The 23,433-nt window shown below is 35.4% G+C and overlaps 1 protein-coding gene across 3 annotated transcripts in view; it reads right to left on the bottom strand.

Annotated features, from left to right (window-relative positions):
* Positions 1–1,588: 1,588 nt before the first annotated feature.
* foxn2a (forkhead box N2a) overlaps positions 1,589–23,433 on the bottom strand; it is a 104,599-nt gene continuing 82,754 nt past the window's right edge. For all 3 annotated transcript variants that reach the window (XM_039738147.1, XM_039738146.1, XM_039738148.1), the window contains 2 exons: positions 7,018–7,086; positions 1,589–5,713 (listed from right to left, as the gene is read on the bottom strand). In XM_039738147.1, the coding sequence (XP_039594081.1) occupies positions 5,190–5,713; positions 7,018–7,086 (593 nt within the window). In that variant the 3' untranslated portion in view covers positions 1,589–5,189. The remainder of the gene's footprint in view (positions 5,714–7,017; positions 7,087–23,433) is intronic.

Raw genomic sequence — 23,433 nt, 5'->3', positions numbered from 1 at the left:
GGCAGTCCAGAGATTTGATCTTATGTGAAGCTGCCTAAATAAACAGGCCACTCAGTGTGACAGAGAGACCAAGGTTTGTCTTTTACAAGTCTTGACTGGGATTAAATTAAGCTGCCATAAGGTAAAAGGCTTTGCTATTAGCTCATTTTAAAAACATCAACTGTTGCTCTAAAACTGCAGCATAAAACAGCCTAGGGCTACATTTAGTCACAATGGATGCACTGGCAGATTTAAGGACTCGCTCAAAGTGAGTCTCTGTCGGGCTACGAGTCTGTAACCTTGTGGTCTGAAGTCAAACACCTTGATTTACTAGACTCATCCTGCTCTCTCACATACGTCTGAACTTAACTTTTCCCTGTGATGTAGTATCTGCTGATCACGTAGGCTTCTTTAGGCACCTGACCACATTAAAAAGCAGGTGTAAATGTGTAATTCACATTTGGAACTGGTTAAAAATGGATAGCAACCACACTTTACACATGTAAATGCAAATATGTGGGTTTTTTTCCCGTCTGCCACCAAGTAAGCAGAAGCTGATTTGAATTTTGCATGGGGAATGTCATATTGGATATGTCTGATGTCAATGATGATACATTTTAGAGCCTAGTGTAAATGTAACTTGGCTAAGAAATGTCAGGAAACAATCCAGACACAAAGCTCCTATTAATTCCAGGAGTTGGAGGAATTGCTTTACTGTCTGTATTTACTGTTGTAGATGCAGCACATTTCTTATTTTCCATTTTAGTTTAATTCTTAGCTTTACAAAGTGCCGTAAGGAGGTAGTGCACCTGGTTAGAATGTCAGTGTATAAAATAAGGATTGACTGCCATTGGGAAGTTCACTTTCTGGTGTAAATAGACAAGCAATTAAACTTTTTATTTTAAATTAAACTTGTTTTTTTTTAATAATACAAAATGAAAGTCTAAATATGCTTGCAGTTAGTTCAATGTGTCCTGTGATGACTGGCATCCTATACAAGATTGCTACCTGCTTTGTACTCAGTGCTGCCAGGCACCCTCACGATAATTAGTAAGCAGGCTAGAAAATGGACAAAAGAAATGGAATTATTTTCTTGTTTTAATCAACTGAATATCTGGGGTGCTGGAATCACATTACGGGCAATTTTTCAATCAATATAGGGGGAAAAAGTTCAAATACAGAAATAATTATAGCAGTCAGTGGGAGTAGCTTTTACTCAAGTTTTCTTATCAATATACAGTACATGATCATCCCTACCTAGACGGCCATCTGGAATTAATATTGCGTTTACTAGCTATGAGCAACCTCTCTGATCAGGACTCCACACTGCCAGCAGAGATATTCCTGGCAGGGATGTCAGGTTGCTTAATTGTGAAAAATGAAATCATTTATATAGTATCAAAAAGTTTGTAAATTTAATTGATCCATATTTTATGTCCTTACTAATCAAACTATATTCAGCATAAAGATGGGAGTCAGCTGTGAGCTTGCAACAGATGAATTAGCACTCCAGGAATTTGTAATGGCTGAAGATTTATCAGCTACCCGTGCCACCCATAGTACAAAGAAGGAAATGTGCAGAAATAAACTAGAACAGCAGTAAAACAAGTACATTTTATTAAGTAATACCATATATAATGCAATTGCATATCTTTGGTGAAAATAAACTTTATAATTTTTTTATTAACAGACGTTAGCATACAAAAAGAAAAAAGGTCATCTGTCTTACAGACACTGAAGACAGCTAGACTCATTGTTACACAAACTGATACTGTATTGGCAGCTTACGTTAGTTTTCATTTAAAATAAAAAAAAATAAAAATAAAAACAAAGTAGATAAGAAAAGCAACCGTACATAAAGTATGTCACTTTCAGCCTGACTGCTTGCGTAGAGATTATGGCAACTGCTTCACTCTTTCTGGCTAGCTGAACAAAAGAAACAGAGTGCGATAGCACCTCATCGCCGGAATACAATTCCAAGGGATAATTACTCTCTTTTGTCAATATATCTGTATTTAGCTTTAATAATAAATAAAAAATAAAATGGAAATTAAAAAGAAAATGAGATGAAACAATGGCACTCTTCTTTGATGGCTGATGGAATCATTCCTCAGGAATTATATACCTAACAAACACAAACCTGGTTACTTTTGTACGCTTTGTCTTTCTTTTTACTAAGTACACCTTCTTTTTCTCTAAAGCCCCATAAATAACATCAAAATACGGAACCCTCTTTTACCTAAGTTATTTTGAAGCTGACTGATCAAACTGAAAAGCTTGGCCTCTTCAATAGTTGAGCATATGCTATAAAACAACACTTTAGTCCTTAGGACCAATATTGGAAAAAATAAAATAAAATAAAATAAAAAAATAATGAAGTAAGTGCCAGGGTATCTGCTCTGGAAGTACATCTGATTTTTCATTACCACCCAACCTTCATATCCCCAATCCCATACCGTCTTGGCATTGCTGCTTATTAAATATCTAATGTTTCAAAGTAGAAATGTCGCTAAATTTCTTGAGAATTCAATCATGATCTCATAGCATAGATTCGTAATACTGTACATAGCTCATGGCAAAGGTAGAGGACAGACTGTTTCACCACCTGCCATTATTTTCTCTTGCCTCCAACTATTCAAATCCTACTAGAAAAAGAAAAAGTATAAAAATTAAAACAAATTATACTTTCTATCAAAACCTTCTGTGAATTGTGCCATGATAATTTCAACCAATCATCTCTACATGCATTCTAAATCCTTTTTACAAAAATAAATATAAAAAATAAACAGTTTAATAGCTACTTGCTTCAGGTAAACATCTACATTTCATACAGGTTTGCAAACATATGACCAGTCACAGCTTTCCAGTTTAACAAAAAACTGAACAAATGATGAAACAAACAGCTAATCCTGCTTTATATTGGAATACCATTCTATTCTGATCACCTGCAAAAAATTCATTTTAAGTTGGACTGGCAGTGGAGGGAGGGGATATATATATATGTATATATATGAGACTGAATCTTCTGCCTGCTACATACCCATATAACTAATGGCAATTAAACATTTAACCAACAATTCACTTAATGTTTTTGTAAACAAATTGAGCTGGTATTAAGTCAGAATGTCATAAATTTCAACCTGCTGTTAACACTATCTGCAAATCCTGTTTACCACTGATCTACCGGCAACAAATAAAATTAGAACAAACAGAACTGAAAATAATTCAACAGTTGTTTGTTTCAGGTAATTACTCACATTTTCAATCAGGCAGTGATAACTAAAATATAATTAAAACAAGAAACAAACTGAAAAAAATGTGACAGTTCCTGGTAAATTCTTTCCACACAAACTGAAATATATTGTATGTATATTTAATATTTAGTTTAACAGCAACCTTTTATCTGCTAAGTTCCCTTATCCTGGCCTGTGAGGATATCTGCAAATGCTTGATTTAAACTTAAGCATAGGTGTGCTGGTCCTGGACCTCATTTTGATAGGTCAGTGTTTTTCAAATTAATAATTTCAAAGGCTGAGGTGGCAACCACATTTACATGATGGCATTGGCAAGGAGTTAAAGAAGAGAGCTACGCTGTCTGTAAGATGTGTATAAACCTGTACTGCTTTGGTACATAAAAACTATATGTATCAACAAATATGTTAAAAATATTATGACATGACATAACAGAAATAAGGAAAGAAGTGTACATTTAGTAGAATGCATAAAATATAAAGAATCAAAGTGAGCATTGATGGTAAGAAGGGAATAACAATGTAAGTTTGGATTCTAACAAGATGAGGTCCTGCTTTTTGGTGATTCTTAACTGTGTAAATGTTGGAAATAAAGGAATTAATAACCCACAAAATTATGAACTTTAAACTGTTAGAAAATAAAGGATTTTTTTTAACTAAATTGTACTTTAAAGAGTGTGATTTTGTAACATCACATGAAAACAGAGATAATCTGACTGACTGAACTTCCACTTTCTTCCTAGAAATACAAGGTCTCTAAGTCAGCAAGGATCATTTCCATCTTGACTCATACACTGTGGGACACAAGCAAGTATCTTTTTGTTTTCAAATTTTATCCGTAACAAAACTAAATCATGTTTTACAACAAAAAACACACAAATTGCTCACTTGCGCTTTGTTTGTCAAGTTGGTGTCAGTCTAAGAGCTTTGCACTTCCTTGGTCCAATACACCATAAGAACAATGGATATTTTGAGACATAATATTCAAAAAGGAAAGAAATAAAAAAGCGCAACAACAAATTCCACACAAGGGCTGTTTTTTTCTCCTCAAACCCCAGCGGACAGCAAAATATAGGAGGAAAAATTAACCAAGGGACTGAAAAAAATGACATTATTGTTAACTTTTCTTTTTCTATACTCCAAAGAACATTCATTATTTTTTGATTCATAAAAACAGAAAATGTGTGTGCATACCTCTCACATAATAGTTTGAAACAAGTTTTGAAAATTCTTTTTTTTTTTTTTTAAAACTAATTATGACTCTAGAGGGTTTCTTTCCAAAATTATAATCTCCCATGTAGTCTTCTTTTGAAGTGCTTTAGATGAACTCCTGTCGTGGAACTCAAAAGCAAAGTTCAGGAAAGCTACTAAAGGCTACACATTAATACAAAGTCCAGAGGCTCTTTCTCTACCTTTCTCCCTGATAAGGTTGTGGCGCTAATGCTTTCTTGTCTTCATCTAAATGTATAATCCACCTTGCAGAAAAAAATTAAGAATGGTTTGTAATAATTATTGCATTTTGTTTTGGGCTGTATCTCTCGGATAATCTTCTAGGTGAGAAATGCCTCATTTTCTTGACACTATTCAAAGAGTTTTAGAAAGCAAAGTACGGTACAACTGTGAAAAATGATGGAAAGCAGAAGTCCTGCTGTGTGCTATAAATCCATGCATTCATCCCTAAATATACCAGTAACTTGCTGGGAAAGGAAGCATGCAACTGTTTTATGTTTGAAACTCATCACTTTTTTAAACAAAGAGAAAACGATAAAAAATTTGTTGAATTGCTTCATCTTATTTGACCCTTCAGAGTAGTTCACAGCAGTCACTATCTTCTTAACAAAAGTCTTAATATGGCTTTGTTCTCCTTTGTAAAATGATATTGCCATGTGGGGTTATTTTTTCAATATATATAAAAAACAAACAAAAAAAAACCCAAAAAACTGCCACCTTTTGGAAGTCTTAATTTTTGCTCTTGCTCTTTGCTGTGCATCTCGAAGCATCCAAACATGTGCGAATCCCAGCAAGGTGCAGAAGAGAACCTGCTGCCTCCTTTAACTCCTCGTCAATCTCCACCTTCACTTCTCTGCGGGGCTTCTTGTTGGCTGGTGCACCAGCTGCTAGACTGGCAGTGCATCGCTGAGATCCATAGCCACTGTCTCCAAGGAGATCTTCTGTTTCCTCTTCTTCCCCATCATCTGGCAAATCAGACTCTTCATCACTATTGAAGCCCTCGCTCCCTGTCCGTCGAGCTGTTGATGCAAACTCATAGGCCTCATCCACAGATGATGAGGAAGACACACTTGACCTTGATGCACAGCGCTGGAAGGTGGCAGTGTAATTGTGATCTTCCTTAGGGTCATTGCTGACAACTGCTATTACTGGCTGAGAAAGATCAATAGGTTTATCTTGCACATTCTGTATGCTGTTGCTGCTGTAGGTCCTCTTTACTGGCAATGCGGCAGAGGCAGAGTGAGATTGGCCACCTGATTAAAGAGAAATGGCATTGCACTTATGAAGTGAAGATTACAAATATAAGGAAAAAGTTCAGAATTCATTCACAATTTAAAGGAACTTTCATTTTTCTTACAAATTATTGCACTTAACAGTTCCCATAATGAATAATATCATATGAAAGACACTACATAATAATAAAAATGTCAAATAATAGTAAGTTAAAAAAAGAAGGCTTCAGAATAAAGCTGATGCAGACAGAATTATTAGTTCTAGTTGGGAGATAGTGACCTACAGGAAATACATCTTGAAAAATATTTAGGGGTGTACATTGTTTCAACATTCTCATCCTATTGAATGTGCAGAATCAATTAAAAGGCAAATTAAATGTAAGTATACTATTGAAACTGCTGAATGCAAATCAAATGAAATTATATTCAGATTATATTATATGCATGTGATACTACCACACAGAAAACACACAAGGAAGAGCTAAGCCAACTAAGGTGCATTTTTTGAACTAAACAGCAGGTCTGACAGGATAACAGAATTAAGCTATTTTAGGCCGAATGTCATGTGATAAAGCTGAACTATGTCTTGAATCATTTTTTTTTTTTTTTAAAACTGTGGGAATATCCTTTACATATTTGTTTCTTTGACAAATGTACATTAATGGACCCATTCACTAATATTTAACTAACCAAATTTGACTAATGGATCTGTGTTAAATTTGTTACATTTTGTATGTAGCATGGGGATTAGCAGAGTTTCATTTTTGGAGTATTTTTTTACATGTAGCATGTTGCCCCACACAAGTTAAACTGACTCACATGGATTGGATATACAATTCAGATATTACTGGTCCACATGACATTTGAGAGCCAGCAAAATATAATACCAGAGACATGAGAAAATGAAGTTTTGATTGAGTAAAATTGTGTGGTAATTCAACTTAAATATTCAAATTTTAAAGAGCCAAGACACTTTGTGCTACAGGGTAAAGACAGTAAATGTTATTTGGAATGTGAGGACTCCTGATCCAGCTAAGCAGCTAATCTTTTTTTCTTTTTCATATTTGAGATAAAGACAATCATCTAGCTTTGATCCTTCATGGGATACTCAGAATAATGATGCAAGGATCTTGAAGCCAGGCTCAAATTTCAATTAAATATTTTCACATTTTTCTTTTTGAGGGCCCATTTTAACCTAATAACATATGACATGTAACTAAAAATGCACAATCCTGAAAAATGTACAAATTAAAACGTTAACTTCTACAAGAAAGATAGAAAAAAGAAAGGTTCTTACTGCCCTGCTATAACATAAAATCACTTACACTCCATCTTCTGTTTCTCTGGGGAAGAGTTTAAAAGCATCATGGCCGTGGCTGCATCAATGTCAGATTCTAGAAAGAAGAGAGATAAGGGAAAAAAAATCTGTTATATTTACTGGCTTGTACATGGGCACAGAATTAACCTTGAGCTTTTAAAGCTGAGCCATAATTCCCATCACCAAGAAAAGCCAAAAAGCCTCCAGGGGCCAAAATATAAATTATTAAAACCAAACTAAAAATGAAGTATCTTTTTTTTTTAAACTGAGAATCAAGGCAATTGGTTGTTGAAACCTTTGTAGCCAAGGTTACAAAGGCAGAGATTCACAATTTTAACATGCATTTCAATGATGTAACTGGGAAATATTAACTGCTTGCAAGATATGAAAACCACATAATTAAAAAAAAAAAACACTAGAGAATATCTCTTTAAGGAAATTATTTCATAACTTAATTGCTCTCAATTTTTTTTGTCAAACAGATGTGATAATGCAACATTAGCCTGTGGAAAAATTAAATAGATGGTTGCTTTATAAAGAGGCTCACCCTGCAGAAATACAGAATCAGATGTGGAGAATTAGATAGAGTCCATTAGGCAACTGAAGGCAGCAAGCTAGCAAATTTTTAAAATCTTGCTAGTAATGGAAACCAGAACAGGTCATCAGTTCCACCTATGCTGATCCAACACTGTAATATGCTCTCAACGTAATTGTTTCTTCACATTCAACAGTTTTTGTATTTCAGAACATACTGTTAACATTAATTTTATCTTTGTATCATTTAAATAGACATGTCTCTAATCATACACTTTGTTATTTATGATCATGGTGTACTTTGTCTGCCACAATGGGCTTGGAGGATTAATTTCTATACCATTTATAAGGTGAGACCTACAAATGGACAATTTAACTTTCTAATTTAAGATTTATAGACAAATAAAGCCACCAGACTTATCTTTATTTATTTGAACAACTCTTTAACCATACAGAAAACAGAGTTGGTCTTCCAATTACCATAGGAGCACAAACATTGTTAAAGAAGCTAAGGACAGTTGTCTGACTGCCACAAGATGGAGCAGGCAGCACAGCCAAGAATTTCTTTATTGTAAGTTAATTAAGAAAGCAGTAACAGATGGAGGCACCAAGATTTCCTATCATATAGCAGTATTAGTTCTTCTAGAAATCCTTAGGACTAAAGGAAAGTTATCTAAAAAAATGTACATTAAAAAAAGAGGGTGTTGGAAGTAACTGTGGCTTATTAGGAGGTCAGACATCTCTGCATTTTAAAAATTTGCCTTGTGTAACACTGTTAGTGGCTTTGGTTATTTGCCGAATTCCTATTTCCCTTTCAAATTGAAGTATACTCCTAACAAAATACATCTTTTGACAGGATAAGTATGTTTAACCTGAAGAAAGATTTTTAAGTCCTTGTGCTGAAAGGGTCAGTTTTAAATATTGTACGAGACCAAGAAAAAAAGTAAATCATTGGTATCCAGGCACAATGCTGTGATCACCCCTGCCAGTTGGTGCAGTGAAAAAGTACTTTGGGTTAGTATAAGCACATTAACAAGTATTACAATAAAACCTTAAATAAGTAAGATGTAAGAAACACTACATGTCACACTAGCATAGGTAAAAGAATGGGTGTGTGGGGAGCTGCATGCAAGCACTATAACCACATATTTACATAATATTGCATTACATTTACATAATAAACCATATATGCCTCTCAAAAGAACAAGTAAAATAATAATGGACCAGCACTCACATACTTTAACATTCCTCAAATATCCTGGAAATTTCCTTTTTTTGTCATTTTGCTGAACAAAACCCATTGGGAACAGCAGTCGTATTCACTTAGGGAAACAGCAATAGAAAAGTACACAGTGGCGTTCACAACATGACTTTGTTTAACCCGAACCTATTCACTTTGACAAATGTGTGTGTGTACAAGCTCTTCTGAAAGCATCATGATTAGTAAAGTAACCGCATGTGTATGGTCAGTGGCAAAATCTAAGCACTAAGTTGTGAAAAAAATGTAAAGCAGAGTAATTACTTCCTAGGTTATGTAGTATACAACAACAATGAATACAATTAAAAAAATTAAAAAGCTAAAAGGGCACTGCATGCCCCCCCTTCCCCTCCAATTTATGTGGTTCATTGATCCCAGTATTTCAAAGAGGTATTAATACCACATACACAAGCATGCACATGAGGAATTTTATAACTCTAATGCACCAATTTAGCATCTCAGCAGAAAAAGCTTATTGTCCATATGTAAGCTAATGACAAGTAATTCTGAAGTAACTTTTGTGTATTCAAACAATTGATTGTAAAATATAAGAGGATATGTTGGCTAGGTTGATTAACATCCGAATAGACTGCATCAAAGGGTTTTAAGAGCTAGTCTAATGACTATTTAGAAGGTCCTGGACAAATCTGATGGCTCCACTTTACTAAGCTAATAATCAATACGCTATTTACGTAGGCCCTCCCCATGAATAAAGAAGCAGTGATTTCAGCATTGCCCTAATTGAAGCCTTTACAGTCCCCATAGCAATAAGATAGTTTTAATATTTTTATGAAGGGTTAATGGAGGTAATAAATGACCACAAGAGCAGAATTTGTAGATTACTTCAGAGAAAAAAGAGGAATAAGCATACTGACCTAGGCAGTGCCTGACTCACCTCTATCTGGTATTGCACTTTATTTCATTTTTATAAGATCTTGCCAGTTTAAAATAAACTTGACTTATTATTAGCAATAAAAATTGCAGCAGAGTAACATCAAACTCTTATCCCCATAGTTTCAACATCATTACAAATTTAAGACACCATGCTCTCCCAAAACCAGAAATTGGATCCGATTCCACACTTTTAAGGACCTCAAGATAAGAAACCACCTTTAACATCTCTGTCCTAGAAAGCAGCTGAAAACCATTTGACATGACCTACATTTGTTGTTTATTATGTGCAAAGACAACTGTACTGAAATACTTATGTTGTAAAGACTTTGGTTTGATTTTTCTCTCTGAGCATAGTTTTCCCAGAAAGAGTATTTTTACTGAGTAACAAACAATACACCAATTACTAGATAGAATGCTTGAAGTCTTCACATTTTGTACAAAAAGTCAAGGTGGGTTTACACCCAGTAAAGCCTTATAAACAAACCTATTCCATTCAAACAATAGCCTCTTAGAAGAGACATTTAATAGAAACTAGTTAACTCCAATGCTCAAATTTACATAAAAAAAAAAATCTGAATATTAGTCAATCCTTCACCTCCCTAAACATTTGTTTAGGCTACTTATATAAAACTGCAAAACAACTAAAGTTTTCTGAATAGATTTCCTATTCATCTAATACTTGCATAATACAAGTCAAGATTTGGTCTTTTTCTGCACTACTTGTTAATTAGTTCACTTCATGTGAATAAACTGCACTGTGTAGAGAAGTATTTGAAGTATTTGTGAGAAACTCTTACATTTACATCTATGCCCCGGTGTCTTGTTGAACAACTGATTTTAAACTTATATCCAGGATCCATCTTCATAATTCCCTTCTACTTTTGACTACTTCAGTCAAGTCACTTTTTAATCTTTGTTTGTTTAGAGTAAAGAGATTGAATTCCTTCCATCTTTTCTCATACTATATGCCTCATATACTTGGAATTGGTGTAGTAGGTTTTTTCTTAGTTATATTTTATCTATACAATATAAATCAAAACTACACACAATATTCCAGATGTGGCATGTGCTACGTAATTCAACACCCTAAAAACCTTGTTTCTTGAATTGTATGCTTTCTAACTACTGATAGTGATGTGTTGACTAGGGGTTACAAGTAATTCTCATAATTTATAGTTTCTGATTTTCCATTGTGTTTTAAATGTTAATACAGGTGCTTCTCATATACATATTTATCAAATATTTATTTACAAAAGGTAAAATGTCTTTAACCTATATACCTCAAATATCTGTTGTATTTTTCAGATTCCCTCTGTAGAGAATTTTCTAATTTTACAGATTATCTGCCTAACCTTCATCCTTGAAGGTAAATAGTTTTACCCATATTATTTACATAAATCAAAAATGATTTACCACTGATCTTTGTTAGATTTTATTAATAAACATTTGCAGTTTCTTTTTCAGTATACATTTCTCCCTTACACTTTTTAGTACACCTTATCTTCTCATAAACTATTGGACACATTAGTTGATTCAGAAGAGCTGGGCAGTCAAATAAGGACTGTCTGGTTTATGAAGGTACCCAGCAAATTAATTTGATAGCTCTGATTTATTTATGATTAGCCTTTGGAACAATGTTCAGAAAAACTTAACAAAATATTTCAAAAACACAGCCAAAATGTCACAATTGTGACCTGCAGTCAAAAATACAAGGAATGATACAGTACAAGATTCATTATGCTTTGTATAATTTTGAACACTGTTTAAAAAAAAACATTTCTATTTCAGCAACATCCTTCTCTCAATGCCTTCTAGCATTTTTATTTTTATTTTTTTTTTATTTTTATTAATTTTATTACAATCCATACAAAGCAATCAAGTTTTTACAAAAAGAAGAATTGAGTTAAGAACAGATTGATCCCCACCCCTGAGAGAGAGAGCAAGCCAAACAGCGTAAAATGTAAGGCTTGTAAACTTACCTAAATTAATAAATTCTCTGTGCTTTTTTAACTTATTTTAAAATATTACTGATTAGATCCTGCCATGTTTTGAAAAAAGTCTCCTCTAACTGAGTATTGGATTTTTTTCCAATTTCAAATAATATAACACATCGGTTTCCCACTGACTTAAAAGAGGAGAGTTTGGGTTCTTCCAGTTTATCAGAATGAGTCTGTGTGCCAAGAGTGTAGTAAATGCAATCACAATTTGTTTGTCTTTCTCCACTTTAAGCCCCTCTGGAAGAACCCCAAACACAGCCGTTAATGGGTTAGGAGGGATTGTGAGTCCAAGGCTGTCTGAGAGGTAATTAAAAATTTTTGTCCAGAATAATGTTAATTTGGTGCAGGCCCAGAACATGTGACCCAGTGAGGCTGGGGCTTGGTTGCAACGTTCGCAGGTTGGATCATGCCCTGGAAACATTTTGGAGAGTTTTAGTCAAGACAGATGTGCTCGATATATAATTTTGAGTTGTATAATTGTATGCTTTGCGCATATGGAGCTCGAGTGAATTCTCTGCATTGCTACTTTCCACTCCTTTTCTGATATATTAATTGAGAGATCTTTTTCCCAGTATCCTCTTGGATCTTTGAAAGGAAGAGATTGTAAAAATGATTTTATATATTGTAGAGATGGAGTCTAATTCCTTGAGATTGAGCAATATTTTTTTCCAGCGTGGATGAGGGCCTTCTAGCATTTTTAAACTTATCTGTTAACTCACCCATTGTATATAGTACTTAGGAATGAATGTGCACTGCATTATATGAACAGACGTTTGCCCCCACATTTACTTATTTAAGGTTTTTTTGAACCTCTTCAAGTTGACTTTCTGAAACTACAGTATTTTTACTTTCATACATTCACTCCAGCAAGCGACACTGAAAATGATTATACTATAATTGCTCACTCCTATTTGGTCTGATGACAAGTTCATTATAAATTTTATCTCGATTATCTAGTCTTAACATGTATCACTTCTACAGAAAGTGAAACTCTGAGTAAAAAAAAAAACAAAATCTGTGAATTTCTGTTCTTGTGTGATCTTTACAGTTTACACTGGGATGACTGATGTCCATAACTGTAACATATCCAACTACACCTGCTTAATTCATATTATAATAATTTTAATCATTCTGATATTATTGATTTTGCTGTGTGTGACGGGAGCCTGTGACATATAAAATCCCAGAGTCAGTCAATCACTGCAGGTTTCTAGTCAGACCCAAATATTCTAACTAGGTTGCAACTCATCAATTATTTAAGTAGCTTTATTGTTAAATTCTATCTTCACGTATATGACCTCTGACTTTACTAAATAATGTTTATCCATATAAATTATCTATGTAAATTATATCAACAAAGTTTCTGCTATTAGCATAATACAATCTCTGTGTGCAGCAGCATACAAGTTCCAATTAATTTAGGAAAGTACATTTTTGACCAAGTATTTGGATTATGCAAGTTCATATATTGGATGGATGAATACATTTATCTTAAGTTTTAATAAACAGTCAGTCAGTCATTGTCCAACCCGCTACATCCTATCACAGGATCATGGGGGTCCGCTGGAGCCCAGCCAGCACAGGGTGCAAGGCAGGAACAAATCCCGGGCAGGGCGCCAACCCTTAACTTTTAAGATTCTGATACAAAATGATATTCATCACATGATTAGAACAAAGGTAGTGCACCTATGTTAGCAGTTTATTAAAAAACTAATGTAAGTACAAAGTACCGTATTTATCTTTCTGTTTGCTATGGTTCAGAGCAAGAAACATTACCATGTACCTTGTATGGCTGTTAGGAAGTTGTGACAGAAGGAACTACCAAGGTTGAATTCTTGTGCTGTACACAGTCTATAAGGGTATTAGAGGGTTCAAACATGTGGAAAATGCATATATATGTTCTCTGATAAGTGTTTAATAACTCTAAAGTAACAAAAATAATGACAATAAAGATACTGTATAGCCCTAAATACTGATTGAACATGCATAAATTAATTTAACTCATTTGTTCCTTTTGAGTAATTGTATGTATTTTGATCTCAACAACTACTTGTCCTTTAATAACAACCCTTGAATTCTGTCGTGTATTTGCAGCAGCTTGATCAAGCAGACTCAGGATTAGCCCTGTGAAGCATAAGTACCCCTAATTTGCATGTATGTACATCATGAGTGCCAAAAGCATTGATGAGCCTTATTTTTCATTTTTTGGATAAAATTAATAGTTTTGGTGAATAGGACATGCTAGTTACAATTTTATTTCTTAAGACAAAATCTTGTCTTATCAATTAAACGATTCAGGCTACATTCACATTTCTGCCATTTCCTGGAATACTGCAGGAAATCTGAAGTAGACCAATGAAATCAGTTCTATTCTATGACCCCCATTCATTTCACTATGAAGAAATGCATTGTGATTTAAAAAAGTGTGACATGTGGCCTATTTTCCATGCATTTTCACAGGTATGGGGTTGAAAAAAATGAACGTAGGTGGGCAAAAATTAACATACTGTATCTTGGGTTTTACTGTTTTTTTTTCAGTTGAAAACATGTGCCTTCCTTTTGTCCAGGCTGAGACTGCTGAGAAAGAAAGTCAAATGCTTTGTGCTGTAAGCCTATGCCTTCTGTTGAGACTAGAGCTCTCTCCTACAAGCCTTTCTCTTGAACAAGCAAGCAAGGCAGTGGGTTTTCTTAAATAATAGTAGAACATTAATTTATGTGATTATCTCTGGTTCTGATCAGTAACCATAGGCAAAGTAGGCACTGTAGAAGAACACCTACACCATAACACATGTCACACTGGTCAACAAAATTCATGTAGCAGGAGATTACTTCAGTGTACTTTTTCCTTTTAACAAAAATGACAGGTAAATGATTGGCAGAAACATGCTGAATTACACACAAAAATGCACAAAACGATGTACAACAAAAATGAATGTAAACACATATATTAATGAACATGTGCACATATATGTGAATTAAACCTTATGAAGGTGAGCTTCAGTGGGAGGAAAGCAGCTTGATGGACAGAGCATAAAGAGCCTGTGCTCTTTAACTGAGAAAATCCATGATATTTCACTCATTAAGCCAATCAAAAATAAAAATATGCATGTATTTATGGAGATTCTTTCCTTCAAAAACAAAAGAGCTTATTTTATTTGACATGTTTATCCTTGTGAATACTTTTTAAAAGATTAAGGTCATGAAGTTAGGAAACTGTTGAATGGATGACTATTTACAAATATCAGTGATGTTCTAATAAATAATAAGCATGTCTAAGCATTTTGCACTTTTGCTTTCATAGAGTCAGGTCCACAAGTATTTGGATAGTGACACAATTTTCATAACTTAGACTCTGCACACCACCACAATGGATTTGAAACAAAACAATCAAGATGTGATTGAAATATAGATATTCAGCTTTAATTAAAGGGGTTCAACAAAAGTACTATATGAGCTGTTTAGAAAAGACAGACATTTTTATGCATGGTCCCCTTATTTTCAAGGGCTAAAAGTATTTGGACAACTAACAATCATAAATATAATTATTATTTTAATATTTGGTTTTAAATCCTTTACAGTCAATGACTGCCCGAATTCTGGAACCCAGGCCATCTCCAGGTGCTGGATTCTCCATGCTGCTGTCTTAAGTTGCTGCTTGTTAATTGAGGTTTCTTAAATCAGTTTCATAGCCCCCACAAGGGAGTGGCTGACAGGACTCTAGCCAGGGGGCCCAGGATCACAGGGGCCTGGCGCGGGATGAGTAGATATTATGCACAAACAAAACGTATGAACAGAGAGCAAGAATTGATCTTACAGAGTTGAGTGTCAACTTCTGCATAAAATATTTTGAAAACTAAAAACAATATCAAAAAAAGTTTCAGATAAAAAAATTTCTACATGCATTTTTCTACAACTTTCTTGCTTTGACATTTTACAAATCCAAATAAAACGTAGACCTCTTCACTGGTTGAATATTTTGATATTAATTGCTGATTTGGTGTCATATAGGATTAACCCCTTCAGCACTGAATACAAGTAAAGGCCTAAGAAAATATTTCAGATCTTATAAATGCCTGCTGATGACAGTATTTTGGCACAAAATATTAGCAAGTATTGACAACAAGTAAGTTGCCATACAAAGTAAAGGAATAACACTAGATGTTAAAACTTCACTTGTAAAAGACCTATTTCAAGAAATGCAGCATTTACGTGACTCGTGGGAAAGTATTATTCAGGAGGCGAAAGAAGTTGCTGAGGAAGTAGCAGTGTGAACTCCATTTCCAAACAACTGAAAACCTACTACAGAACCAGAATATGATTTCAAAATTTCAGTAGTTTTCCCAGTATTGGAATTTATTATCAGCGATTTAAAGACAAGATTTGAAGCAGCAGATGCCATATGTGAATTATTCTCACCCATTTTGAATTTTCAGAACTTGGACAATGGTCAACTCACCACAAGAGCTGCAAAACTTGTATATGCATATGTAGAAGATCTGTCAGATGGCTTACTGGATGAAATCTTTCACTTCAAAAGTATTTACAAGACAGTTTTTGGTATTGAAAAAAGCCCAATTACAATTTTGAACGGAATTTACGACAAAAAACTTCAAGGTATATTTGCCAATATCTGCCTTGCTATTACATTGTTTTGTACAGCCCCAGTTACTGTTTCTTCAGCAGAAAGATTATTTAGCAGATTGGCAAATTCATTAAAAACATGGCAAAGAAGTACAACTAGTCAAAAAGGACTTAATCATCTAGCAATTCTGTGTATTGAAAATGATTTAGCTAAACACGTTGATTTTAGTGAGGTCATTGAAAATTTTGCGTCAAAGAAAGCTATAAAACAGATTTTGCAATAATTTTTGATACTATTGTAAGTTTTTCATTAGGATTTTTACTTTATAAATATATTCAATGTATGTGCATAATACTTGTGTTTTTGCATCATTTACTTTGCTTATTTTATTTTAAATCCTATTGGGTATCATGTTTTCCTTAACCCTAGGTGAAGGTCCCGCCAGAGATCCTGGCCTAGGGGCCCGCGTTAGAATGTGAGGGCCACGATCAGTTTTGTCTTCAGTAAATGAAATGCATGTCCACTGGCCATTGAAGAATAATCTACTTCTTTGCTTTGAAAAACACTTAAGTTTGCTTTCTTAGTATGTTTTCGCTCATTGTCCATCTGTATAGTTTAGTGTTGTCCTTTCAGTTTTAAAGCGATTGGCTGAATCTGAGCAGATACAGTACTATAGCCCTATGCACTTCAGAATTCATCCTGCTACTTCTGCCAGCAGTCATATTATCAATAAACACTAGTCAATTCGCAGCCTTGCATGATCATGCCATAAAACTGCCTCCTCCATGTTTCAAAGATGATGTGGTATTCATTGGATCATGAGTCATTTATTCTCTTCTCCATACTCTTCTCTAACCAATATTCTGGTATATATTGCAAACACTTTGTCTTTACTATCACAGAGTCTTCTCTTGATTGTAGACTTTGCAAATGATAGGTCTATGTCTCAGAGAGTGTTCCTGGCCTGGCTAAATGTTGTGAAGGAGTTCTTCACCAAGAACGGAATTCTGCAATCATCCAGAACAGTTGTCCTCTGTGGTTTTCTAGCCTTTCTGGTGTTGCTGAGACCATCAGTGTGTTCCTTCTTTTTAAGAATATGACAAATGGTTGATTTGACCATTCCTCATGTTTCTGTTCTCTCTCTAAAGGGTTTGTTTTGTTTTCTTGGCCTAATAATGCAATGTTTCTACTTTCATGGACAGCTCTTCAGACCTCATATTGAGAGCTCACAGTGACAGCTTCCAAATGCAAATTCCACACTTGGAATCAATCCCAGGTCTTTTACCTGCTTAATAGTTAATGCAATAATGAGTGATCTGCTCCCAGCTGGCTACTGAAAAGCTTGTCATTCAAATGTCCATATACTTTTGAGCCCCTGGAAATGTGGGGATATGAATAAAAATGTCTGTCATTCCTAAACGACTCATACAATATTTTTGGTAAACCCTTAAATTATAGATGAAAGTCTACACTTCTATCACATAATGACGACTTTATTACAAATCCATTGTGGTGGCGTACAGAGCCAAAATTATGAAAATTGTGTCATTCTTCAAATACTTGTGGACTTGACTGTATCACCATATTAAACAGAAAATATGGACGTTCAATTTCACAAATGACATTAAATTGTAACTAAAGTTAATACAGAACTGTATACACTTAAAACTGCCCAGTCTTTGAAAAATGTATGCATTTTTAAGGAGCAAACCAGGAATAAAAGAATGTGCAGGTTCTTAAAGTAAATGTTGACAATTTGCCTCTGACCAACATTTGTCCAGACAGCTTAATAGGAGAGCAGATCATTTTACTGCTGAGAAGAGTGGTGAGTTTCCTTAAACTTACGGATTACATGAATGGGAAATAATATTTACAGCTGGATATGTCTTTCCTTTCACCGTATATTCAATTAACCTATGCAAAAGCACATGAAGAAGAAGTGCAATCTGTCAATACCAGATGCAAGGAAAGAACAAAATGTGGATGGGTCACTAGTCCATCACAAGGTACACTCAAAATCCTTCACAATGGACCCGTTTAGAGTCACTAATCAACCTAATAACCTAACACATAAGATGAGATAAAGAAGGAAACATGCACCTGAAGAAAAACCCTTATTATCACAAGGAGAACTTGCTCAGGTCAGGATATGAACTTAGTCTTCTGTGAGGCAATTTATATATACATACAGTATGTAAATACCGACACTGTTGCAAGTACACTTTTGTTTACTATACTTACTATGAACAAAATGGAAAAATAGCTTTGAAATAAATTCAGATAGTGGAATAGGATGAAAAGTATTAAAAGCAAAAGGTAACACACACCAGGCAAAGGTTGAGTATCCCCAACTATGCAAAAAAGTGTGTTGAGGAATTGTACATTCCACATTACCACAAAAATATAGTCTGCTTCATTTCTTCGTACACACAAATGTAAAGACAAATGTCAATGTGTAGCTCTCAGGTTGTAAATTATTTTTGAGGCTTGTCTGCTAAAGTCTACTGTCCGCAATGAAATTACAGGAGATTTTCACCCAGTTCAGTGTAAAAAGTATATGCCGATGAAGTATCCCTAATCCAAAATGCCTGGGACCAGAAATATTTCAGATATTTTCAAATTTTGGAATATGAGATATCTTGTGGACAGCCTTGATTGAGTAGGAATCAAATGCAGCTAAAAAAGATACATTATGATTCACACATATAATAATTCATATATCAGAATAGTTATTATAACGTGCACTGATGTGACAAACATATTCCACTCATACAAGTACTTGGGGATCCTCATTAATGACAGGTTGGACTGGTCTCAGAACAAAGAGGAACTATATAAGAAAGGGAGTTAAGGATGCACTCTGGACCCCCTGGAGGTAGCAGAAAAAGAAAGAATTAAAACAGAGCTGAGTGTCATTATGAACAGTGCTGTACATCCTCTCTCTGACACGCTAACATGGAGGACTTTTAGCCAACAAATGTTTCAGCAGAAGTGTGTCAAGAAACGCTACAGGGGCTCCCTTATACCAATAGCAATACGTCTGCATAATGCCTTACTGTGACTGTATTTGCACCACAGAACTTTTTTGTTTTTTCTTTTCTTTTCTTGGCCTGTCAAGCTTCATCGGGAACCGCCATCCCATTCTGAGAGGAAAAATCAGTTTGAATCTGCAAATATGGTATTCACATCCACTTTTGGAATAAGCTTATTTTTGCTCTTGAATCCAAGTAAAGTTTTATAAAACAGAACCCAGGTGTGGAGTTTTCCCACTTGTGATGTTATGTTGGTACTCAAAAATTTTTGGAATTTGAAATTAGGGATATTCTACCTGTAGAAATAGATCAAATCAGTACCAACTGAAACCATCATAATTTTTAATAACACAATGATATGAATTTTTGGCTATACCACCCACTCCTAGCTACTGTATATGAATACGCAAAAAACAAATACAGTGGAACCTTGGGTCTTGAACGTCTCGTAACACGTACAAATCGGGTTACGACCAAAAAGTTTGCCAAACTTTTGCATCTGTTCATGACCACACACTCGGGTGACGAACAACCCAGTTTCCCTTCCGGTACGTACGTGCCGGTGATTTATGCATGTGTTTAGTCTCTCCCTGTATAGTACATTGCTCTCGGTCAGATGTGCATCACGTAGAGACTTTACCTCAAAACCGTAATCTCCTCTCCACCCAGTTCCTCCTCACTTCCTTCATGCCAGAACTCGACTAATGCAAGGTTAGCTTTGTTGGTTGTTTATGGTTAGTTTTTGTATAAATTACAGACTTTTCAAATGTTAATTTTCTTCCCTTTGCTTAAAACTCTTTAAAAAAAGTGTTTACAGCAAGCGGTTCGTAAGGCTAGAGCATGAACTCTTGCAATGTTAGTTTTCTCTGTTCAAGGTTTTCTCAGTGTTATTCAATGATTTTACATTTAGTTTACTACCAGCAAAATACCCGCGCTTCGCAGCGGAGAAGTAGTGTGTTAAAGAAGTTATGAAAAAGAAAAGGAAACATTTTAAAAATAACATAACCTGATTGTCAATGTAATTGTTTTGTGACTGTTATGAGTGTTGCTGTCATCAAGGATTTGATTATCATTATTTCTTTCAATCAGGTTCGTATTTGGAGGATGTGTTGTGTTCAAGTTACATTCCGTGTTTGTCAACCGTTGTAAAGATAACAGGTTTTATTCATCGAAGTGTTCACTACCCAAATCGCTAAAGGCAAGGAGGCGCGTATTTTGAACGAAAAGGGAAAAGACAGCGAAGGAGCAGAAAAGTGAGAAGGAAAACTGTTTAAATAAAGACCTGGGAAGGTGAATGGAAAGAAGCAGCCAGCGGTAAAGCAAGGAAGACTCTGTAATAAGGATGGTTGGGTGCACGTAGAAGGTGTAACAATAGGATTGTTAAGCCTTATGATAATGTTCCCGCATGGAGGGTTTAGAGAGACACACTGGGAGAAGTATAGAATAGGGAACCCCGTGTGACGGTCCTGCTTTTCTCCTTCGGCAGTTCAGTGGCTCTGCATATTTGTATGCACCTCTCTAAACTTGCATCACTGGTTCCGCACACAATTCGGTCACGTATAAGGGAACTTTTAATCTTCCCGAAATTGCATGTGCCTGCTAACACTCTCAGATCTGTGACGTAGTTGTCTATATTTTCTCCCCTTGCCTGATTTCTTGAAAAAAATGTGTACCTCTCTACAGTTTAGTTTATTTTTGGGTTGTTCATCAAATGTTCATCAAATTCGTGTTAGCGTCTCCGCGTCCTGAACTTTTAACAGCAAACTGGTGTGACTTTCGGCGAAGTTCCGTCACCTACACTGCCACCATGTTTCTCTCTCGAGATTATTAAAAGGCACAGACTCACGCTTCCAGTTTATGTCTGTTTATTTCACAGTAGTTAAAGCCAGAGCAAAGTCAGTTCACGTGAGCCCGTCGGAGTACATGCATCGAAGCTTCTCAGCTGTGCTTGTGCTATCTCGTGTTATCTATCTCGCGAATATTGTATTCGTCTTAGGAATAACAAACGTCAGCGGCAGCGTGTCTATAAACCTAATTTAAAGATAAGCTTTACACCCTGCTTTCCTATTCGTTTACATATGCACAGTCTTTCACCAGCAATTTTAACTCCGTTACAGCAATTTTAACTCTGCTACAAAGTGATCAAAAGTCTCGTTTATACCCTACGTCTTCTCATTAAACTTGTATGTCGCGAATATCGTATTCGTCATAAGCATGTCAAACGCCAGCGGCAGCCTGTGTATGAACTTAATTTAAGCTTAAGGTTTACACCGTGCTTTGTTTCCGCAGTAGCTGCACTTATGAATATGCTTGTATGCGTCACTCGCTTCATATTCTTTTGCTGCCTTCTCAATTGTGTAATGCGTTTTTTGAACAGGTTTTATTCATCGAAGAGATCACTTCCCAAATCGGTACTCGTGAATCTAAGATGTTTAACAGGCATTCCCGGTATTAAGTTGTGGATTTGCCTGTGAATATTTAGCAGCAGCGTGTCTATGAACGTAATTTAAACTTAAGCTTTACACCTTGCTTTCCTATTGATAGGTGTACAAAAGGCTTGTTCAGCGTCAGAGGGTTGTTACATCACACACTGCATGCACGGGTTTACCTTTCCCAGTCCTGCAAAGTCAGTTCACGTGAGCCGCTTGGTGTACATGCATCGAAGGTTCTCAGCTGTGCTTGTGCTATGTCGTGAAATCTTGCGATGTCCACGGCTTTATTTAATGTTAGCCAAGACCCGGCACTTAAACGTTTCTCCCTCACTTTCGCTGAGTTTGTGCCTGATCATCTCATCTTCGTTTGCATAAGCACAGTCCTTCACCCGCGAATATTTGGCGGCAGCGTGTCTATTGGATATGGGCAGGCACTCAGCTACGTGGGAGGCGTGATGATGCAGGACGCAACTCAAGCTGCAGGCTATAGCCGTATTTATGGACGAAAGTAAGTTCCAGTTATGACCATTACGCGTAGAATTTCGAAACGAAACCTGCCTAACTTTTGTAAGTAACCTGTAAGGAATGAGCCTGCCAAATTTCAGCCTTCCACCTACACGGGAAGTTGGAGAATTAGTGAAGATCAGTGAGTGAGTGAGTGAATGAGTGAGTGAGTGAGTGAGTCAGTCAGTGAGTGAGGGCTTTGTCTTTTATTAGTATAGATTACACTGTAATTAATTAATTACAAAAATTAATTATTGTCTTTTATACTGATTTTAAGATTTTACTGTCTTCTTCTTCTTCTTTCGGCTGCACCTGTTAGGAGTTGCCTCAGCGGATCACCCAAAATTGTTGTCTGCATATTGATTTGACAACATTTTACACCGGATGCCCTTCCTGACGTAACCCTCCCCATTTATCCGGGCTTGGGACCGTAATCAGTAAATAGATTACACTGTGCATTCTATGGTATAATGAAGTATTTTTGTGCTTAAAAATCTTTAAAAAAATATATATTTACATACAGCTCGTATGGTCCGGAACGGATTAATTGAATTTACATATAATTCTATGGTGGAAATTACTTTGGGTCACGACCAAATTGGGTTGCGACCAGAGTTTTGGAACGAATTACGGTCGTGACCTGAGGTTTCACTGTACAAGTAATGTCACTTAAGTGTGTGAGCACCACAACAATTATGGAGCAGTTTTAACATAAAGTTTAAATACTTATGTATGAGGATAACATACAGTATATAGGCTATGGAAAATTATTTGAAAACCATTCCTTAAAAATATTGTATTCCATTGCAAACTGTGTCTGTGATTTCTTACACCTCTTAAAGTAGACACTGAACCCTGAATAGTATAACATTTCCCTTTTATAGATTTTTGGCTAAAATAGAGCTTTAAGGATTTTTAAAACAGAATGTTGTATAGATGCCAGTAAGTCTATATTACAGTTAGGTGTATTAATTATCCATTCTGTACTAAACAGATTTTTTTTTAACTAAACGAACATCTATCATCATTACAGTTTTGCAATTATGCTTAATAAGGATAAAGTCATATTTAATTTAGACTGCATACCTGACACCACAAATCTGTATGTAAAAAGAAAGAAATACTCATAGAATACTACCTGTAATAAACTGTATGTATAATTAACTTGGGTCACAAGTGCGTGGTAGTGG

This window comes from Polypterus senegalus, chromosome 16 (genome assembly GCF_016835505.1).
Source record: "Polypterus senegalus isolate Bchr_013 chromosome 16, ASM1683550v1, whole genome shotgun sequence".
Taxonomy (NCBI): domain Eukaryota; kingdom Metazoa; phylum Chordata; class Cladistia; order Polypteriformes; family Polypteridae; genus Polypterus; species Polypterus senegalus.
Note: the sequence above shows the minus strand (reverse complement) of the source record. Positions and strands in the feature narration are given on the sequence as shown.